General features: G+C 41.9%; 1 protein-coding gene across 1 annotated transcript in view; it reads left to right on the forward strand.

Moving 5' to 3' along the window:
* Positions 1-7,500, forward strand: part of HYDIN (HYDIN axonemal central pair apparatus protein) — a 417,120-nt gene that overhangs the window by 399,272 nt on the left and 10,348 nt on the right. The window contains exons 73-76 of the mRNA XM_044659361.1: positions 1,434-1,653; positions 2,896-3,108; positions 3,349-3,512; positions 7,081-7,231. Of these exons, the coding sequence (XP_044515296.1) occupies positions 1,434-1,653; positions 2,896-3,108; positions 3,349-3,512; positions 7,081-7,231 (748 nt within the window). The remainder of the gene's footprint in view (positions 1-1,433; positions 1,654-2,895; positions 3,109-3,348; positions 3,513-7,080; positions 7,232-7,500) is intronic.

The following is a 7,500-nucleotide window of genomic DNA, read 5'->3' on the forward strand; positions in this document are numbered from 1 at the left end:
AGGAAGGAAGGAAGGAAGGAAGGAAGGAAGGAAGGAAGGAAGGAAGGAAGGAAGGAAGGAAGGAAGGAAGGAAGGAAGGAAGGAAGAACCCACCCCACTCCCAGCCCACAACATCATTACTGGAATTCTCATAGACTTATAGACTATTGGATCTAGAAAAGACCTTAGACAAGTCTTTCTTTCTACTCCTTTTACTACACAGATGAGGAAACGGAGATCCCAAGAGGGAATGTGATTTTCCTGAGGTCTCACAGAAAGCATATTAGTGGAAGAGACAGGACCAATATCCAAGACTCTCTCCAGTGCCTCTGTCTATCTTCTTCAATTTTATTATGTGAAGGCCAGGACCAGGAATGAGATGCTCTTAGATGCTAAATCCACCTGAAAAACTGGATCCTTCTCTGATCCTAACCTAATTCTGTAAAAGAGGCAGATTTTAAGGTGGCACAATGACCCAACACTTAAGCATCTGACTTGGCTCCCATGTCCTTTGGCATTTACCATGAGATCCCAGGTATCAGCAGTTCTCACCTTATCTTTCCCAAGGATGTTAATCAGCCTGTCCTGCCTCCCAGGAGGATCCAATCTTTCCACTAGGATTAAAAGTAATGACTTTAATCCTTCACCTCCAGGTTCAGGAATAAGTCAATCAGTCAAGTATCTCAATCTTCCCTCTCTACTGGCTGCTACCCTACTACCTATAAACATACCCATGTCACCCTCATCCTCAAAAAACCCTCTCTTGATCCTTTCATTCCGACTAACTATTGTCCTTTATTTCTTCTGCTAAATTCATCCTATAGTAGGTGCCCTGACTTTCTCTCCTCTCACTCTTTTCAACCCCTTACCATCCATCTCCCTAACTCATTGTTCCACTAAAACTACTCTCTCCAAAGTTATCATTGATTCCTTAATTGCCAAATCCAATGACCTCTTCTCACTCCTTTTTCTCTTCAACCTTTCTGCAGACTTTGGTCCTGTTGATCGTTCTCTCCTCCAGTCTTCTTACACCTTTCTCCTCAACATGTCCTCTCCAATCCAGTGGATCCTGGAAGGAACAATGAACAGGGAACTGATATTTTCTCTGGCTATTCCCCATGCCTGGAATGCTCCCCCTCCTCAAAGTAGTGTCTTAGTCAATGTGTAGTGACTGACTAATATTTATCAAGCATCTACTATGCGCTGGGCACTATGCTAAGCTCTGGGGATACAAAAAGACGGTCCCTATCTCCAAGGGTATTACAATCTAATGGGAAACAAATATATACAAACAAGAAGTAAGTTAAATTAAGGGTAATTTCAGAGGAAAGCCACTAAGATAAAGGAAAGAAGAGTACCAGAAAGGTTTCGTGTAGAAGGTGGGATTAATGGATTTGGTAGACAATGCATAGGTACCTTCACAATTTCCTTCTTTTTTCCTTGTCTCTAAAAAGATTCCATTGGCATGTCAAGAAATTTGCACCGAATTTCTCAATTCAACCAGAAAAAGGCTACATTACCCCTGGAATGGAGGTTGCTTTTGAAGTGACCTATCATCCTACTGAGATAGGCAAGGACAGCCTCTATAAAAACTTACCTTGTAGTGTCCAGGGGCGCAAACCTCTCCTGCTGACTCTGTCTGGAACCTGCGTAAATGTGGCCGGAATAAAAGAAGTAAGTCTCTCCAAATTACAAACCAAAAAGCCAAGACAAAGCAATATAATGAATAGGGCAGATTGATTCATTTTGATTCATTGACTCATTGGAGGTACTTGGTTATAGTCTGACTGGTGCATAAACTTGAAACTATAATACAAATTAACAGACAAAATAGACCCATGCACATCCCCTCCAACAATATCCTTCCCTTTGTTGTGGTGTGTCGGTGGCAATGAGCTCAAAAGATACTCTTGCTCTCTGTCAGGTCCTGCCATACAAGAGAAGTGTTGACTACAGGCCTTCTCATGCATATCATTGGAAGATGGCACCCCCAACAGAAATTGGGATAGGCAAGGATATTCTATCATTAGAAGACTGGTTAAGTCAGGATAATAAATTATTTGGCTCTAGCAACTGCTAAAGGCCATTAGAGAAGTCATAGAGAGATTGCTATCCATATCAGTATGTGGAACGGAGCGTGGTCCCTGACAAAATCAACAGATACTTGAAATATTGAAGCATACACACATACACATAGAGGTCCAGAAACAGCTATTTTCTAAGGCAAAAAGTGAGATAGTGTTGTTTTACATGTTTTCGCTATTATTTTTAATATCTAGCTTCATAGAAGGCAGCTTGCCTCTCATATCTGCTTAATCCATCAAAATTTATTATTTAGATTGAAGTACATGAGGAAAGTCCAGCTTTACATGAATATGTAGTTAGAAAAGGGAGAAATATTTTAATAGAAAAATCCCATTGTGGTATTATTATAAAAATCATTTTGACCTTGTGGAATCCCTGAAAGGGTCTTGGGGACTCCCAATGGTCCACGGGCCATGATTTGAGAAATACTGGCATATCTATAAAAATATTTTACAATGAAGTGTACCAACAGCAGTGAAACAAAGGTAGAATTCCAACTCACACACAGGAGATTTGGGCCCAATTCTAGGCAGGAATCACAGAGCGGGGGAGTTGGGGTGCTCCTACCAACATTTTCCAATGACTTCTCCAGAAACTCACAGGATTAGAAAGAAAAATACAACCAACCAGTGACCAAGCCTTATTTTTTTTTCAGGTCTTAAAGTAACTGAATGACCTACTATTTCCATTATGGATTTTAGTTAGCACTTTTCAATGTGTGCCTCCCATTCCATAAAAGATGGATAACCTCCTTCCTTACATCCCCAGCACACCCTGTACAAGCCCAAGGAATTTCCCATTAAAGCTAACGATGGTACCTCTTTGTTCCAGACCGTGAATTTCATCTGTCAGGTGCGCTCCAAACACGTCCAGACCATCATGTTATCTAACCGAACCAATCGGCCATGGAATCTCCACCCCATTTTTGAAGGCGAACACTGGGAAGGACCAGAGTATTTCGTCCTGGAAGCCCATCAGCAAAACAGGCCCTATGAGATAACCTACAAGCCCCTCACCATGAATGTCGATGGACGGAAGCATTTGGTATGTGGTCTTGTGCACTGATATCCTTATACCCCCATTAGATTGGAAATTTCTGGGTTTTTTCATGTCCCCAGGAAGATAATTTTGTCCCCAGTGAGTGGCTTTCCATTAATATCCCTCGGGTCCTCAACACTAGTTGCTGTGATGAGGGGATGCCCTGTTAAGGTTTCCCAGAGTTAATTCTATTGACCAACAGAGGGCCCTAACTATATTTCTGCCATTATTGTTTCTTCTTCTTAGGGCACACTCTTCTTCCCACTCCCTGACGGAACAGGCTTGCTCTATATTCTTCAAGGGACGACCGAAGCTCCCAAACCAATAGCCAATATCTTCCGGGAGGTGCCAAGCAAAACGCCCTATGTTGAGCTACTGCCGGTCGAAAACTGGCTGAACAAGCTGCAGAGGTAAAGGTCCAAAGCGGAGTTTCTCTGCTTGCTTGGCAAAGTTCTCCAGTCTATCAGAATTCAGAAAGCAGAGCCTGTGGCCGGAGAGCCACTTCCCCTAAGCATGTCGGGACACTTAAGGTTAGGGTGCAGACACAGGTTTAAAAAAAAAAAAAAAAGCAAGTTGAATATGTCAAGTTCTCTAGATAAAGCTGTCATTTCCAATTTTTGAAGGCAGAAATACAAACCATTAATAAACAAAGGAAAAACAAGAGAAAAGAGAAAGAGGAGTGAGAAGAGGTCATTGGATTTGGCAATTAAGAAACCAATGATAACTTTGGAGAGAGTAGTTTTAGTGGAACAATGTATATATAATGATAACTGGCATTTATATAGCACTTTAACATTTGCAAAGTGCTTTACAAATACACTCTCATTTTATTCTCACAACAATCATGGAAGACAGGTGCTTTTATTATCTCCATTTTACAGATGAGGAAACTGAGGCAGGGGTTAAGTGTTCATAGAGCTAGTGTCTGAAGATGGACTGGAACTCAGGTCATACAAACTCCTAGCCCTGCACTATACCTCTTTTATAATTTGAAATATTTTCATTAAGTCATTAAAATACAACTTCACACCCATGAAACTGGGGAAGGGCAGAAAATAGCCCCAAAGTGACAAAATTCAGACTTGGCAAGGCTACAAGGAAGACATTCTCTTATATCGTTGGCAGAACTCTAGAGGAGGGCAGACTTCTTGGAGAGCAGTTTAGCAATTTATAAGAAAAGACAAAACACTGATCATACCCATTAACCCCATAATTCCATTCCTGGGAGCTTACCATGAACGTGTCATTAAAGAGAAACAGACCGACCTGTACAAAAATATTGTGGATAGAGTGCTCGGCCTGGAGTCAGGAAGGCTCGAGTTCAAACGCTGTCTCAGAGAATATTGTACACGGTAACAGCAATATTGTGAGGTGATCAACTGTGCAAGATTTAGCTACTTTCAGCAATACAGTGATCCAGGACAATTCCGAAGGACTTCGAAAAAGAATGCTATCCCTCCAGAGAAAGAACCGTTGGAGCTGGAGTGCAGATCAAAGCAGAGGATTTTTCACTTTAGTTTATTTGTGTTTTTATTTCGTGATTTGGGTTTTATATGAGTATTCTTTTACAACAAGGAATAATTTGGAAATATATTTTGCATGATAATGCATGTATATAGCCCAGATCAAATTGCTTGCCATCCCTGAGAGGGGGGAGGAAAGGGTAGGAGGGAGACAATTTGTATCTCATAACTTCAGAAAACACAGACAGAAAATTGATATTATATGTAATTGGGAAAATAAAATATCAGACGGGTGGGGTGGAATCATGAATCATGGAACCATGGAAAAATATTCTAAATATTAATTAATTAGCTAATTAATTAATTAATTGAAAGTAAATATCTTTTAAAAAAATACTATATAGACATGTGCTAACTATGTGACTCTGGGCAAATCATTTCACCCTGTTGGCCTCAGTTTCTTCATCTGTAAAATGAGCTGGAGGAAGAAATGGCAAACCTCTCCAGTATCTCTGCCAAGAAAACCCCAAATGCGGCACAAATTTGGGATCATGAAGAGTCAGACACAATTGAACAGCAGTGACAATTTTAGGGTCATTTCCACTACAGTGCTGGGAAAGAACTTCAGAACTGCTAAGAATTTGCAGGTCTTTTTTCTGTTCTAGCCCTTTGATCTCTTTCTCCCTTGGGAAATTCCACTCCTTTTTACATATCATCACTGGCCAGGATAGTGTCCTTCCTATTAATTCACCTACTTTATGGTGTAGACAGAGGGACACCTGACAAGTCTTGATCTTGATCTTGAGCTTGACAAGATCTTGAGTTGAGGGGAGGGAATTGGGAAGGAGTTGGGGATAACCACTTAAAGCTATGAATCTGGGCAACTAGAATGATGGTGATGCCCTTGAGAAGAAACAGGGACCATCTGCACTGGGCCTTTCCTGATCTTTTCTCCCAGCAGCTAGTGCTTCCCCCCAGCCCCACCCATGACCCTCCCAAAAATCACTTTCTATGTATTGGGGGGCTTTTTAATTCAATTTATTTTGGGGTCAAAATTCTCTCTGTTCCATTCGCCCTTTAAGAAAGTAAGAAAGTAAGAAAAACTAAAGCACTTTGCATTTATTTATACATATCTGTCCCTTGCTTTGATGTTTGTATCCTCACTGGCTAGTGCTTAATTTATTGTTTAGGCATTTTTTTTCATTAGCATCTGACTCTTCCTGATGCCATTTGGGGTTTTCTTGGCAAAGATACTAGAATAGTTTGCCATTCCCTCTTCCAGTTCATTTTACAAAAAAAAAAAAAAAAACTGAGATAAACGGGTTAAGTGACTTGCCCAGAGTCACACAGCTAGGAAGTATCTAAAGCCAGATTTGAACTCAGAAAGAGGAGTCTTACTGACTAGAGGTCAAGCACTCCATCCATGGCACCACCTAGCTGCCCACTACTTAATAGTGTTCAAGTCAGTCAATTCATTGAGATCACTAGCTAGTTTGTTAAGAGAGCTGGACCAAGAAATCTTGCTTATCAGTTCAGGGTTCTTTCTACTAAATTGGAAGTAAAGAAGGACCAGAATGTAGTGTGGTCGTTAAGACCATTAGATGTTGAATTGGGAGGCCTGGGTTCAAATCTCAGCATTGCTCCTTACTGCTAAAGTAACCTCCACGTAGAACCTAGGTAAGCTCAGTGGCTCAGTGCCAGGCCTCAAAAGGGAGATACTGGGTCCAAATCAGACCTCAGATACTTCCTATGTTAACTCCCATTGCCTTGCCTTTACCACTCTTCTGCCTTGGAACCAATACACAATATTTATTCTAAGATGGAAGGTAAGGGTCTGCTTGTTGTTTTTTTTTAAATAAAATAACATTTTACAATAAAGTGACCTCTAGCAAATGAATCTTTCTGGGCCTTAGTTTCTTCATCTGAATTTCAGTTTTGCTACCTTCTTTCTGTGTGACCTTGAACAAGTCCCTTCCCCTTCATGGGCTTCCCTTGGTCCTTATAAGTGAAATGAAGGGATTATGAGTAGATGGTTTGGGGACGGTTAGGAAGCACAGCAAATAGAGCGCCAGGTCTGGAGACAGGAGAACCTGGGTTCAAATCTGATCTCAGATACTTCTTAGCCGTGTGACTCTGGGCAAGTCACTCAGCCCCACTTGCCTAGCCCTTGCCCTTCTGTCTTAAGTTGTTGCTAAGACAAAAAGGAAAGGTTTTTAAAAAAAAAAACTAGATGGCTTCCAATGTCTTTTTCCAATTCTAGGTCTTATATTCCTACCCCTTAATCTTTATTTATTTATTTATTTTAAACCCTTAACTTCTGTGTATTGACTTATAAGTGGAAGAGTGGTAAGGGTAGGCAATGGGGGTCAAGTGACTTGCCCAGGGTCACACAGCTAGGACCTCCCATCTCTGGACCTGGCTCCCAATCCACTGAGCCACCCAGCTGCCCCTCCTAACTCTTCATCTTGAACAGTCAAACAACAGCAACGTCTCCGTACTCTTCCACGCTTTCTAGATTCCGAGCCACCGTGGACATGTTAAAGCCAGAGAAGCAAGACCTGAGCGTGACCATCAAAGGCCTTGATTACATCGATGTTCTGGCGGGGTCCAAGAAAGACTACAAGTTGAACTTCTTTTCTTACAAGGAGGGGTTATTCTCCGTCAAGGTAGGCAGGCGGCCGGCGGCTCGGAGCCGTGGCTGTCCCTGACCCCTGCCCACCAGAGTCCAGCTAAAGTCTGGAGCTTGGCACTAAGTATCCTCTATTGCGATGAGCCCAGCCTCCATGCTGGCTGCCTCCTCACGAGGGCAGACCTCTGGCCAGATTTATGATAAGAGTTCCGTGTTCCATCCTACGGGAAGGCAAATAAGCGTCTTTGTCCATGAGGTCAACGCGGCCTCCAGACACCCCAGAAGGGTCCGAGCACTGTTCTGCTT

This window comes from Gracilinanus agilis, chromosome 2 (assembly GCF_016433145.1).
Source record: "Gracilinanus agilis isolate LMUSP501 chromosome 2, AgileGrace, whole genome shotgun sequence".
NCBI classification, from domain to species: domain Eukaryota; kingdom Metazoa; phylum Chordata; class Mammalia; order Didelphimorphia; family Didelphidae; genus Gracilinanus; species Gracilinanus agilis.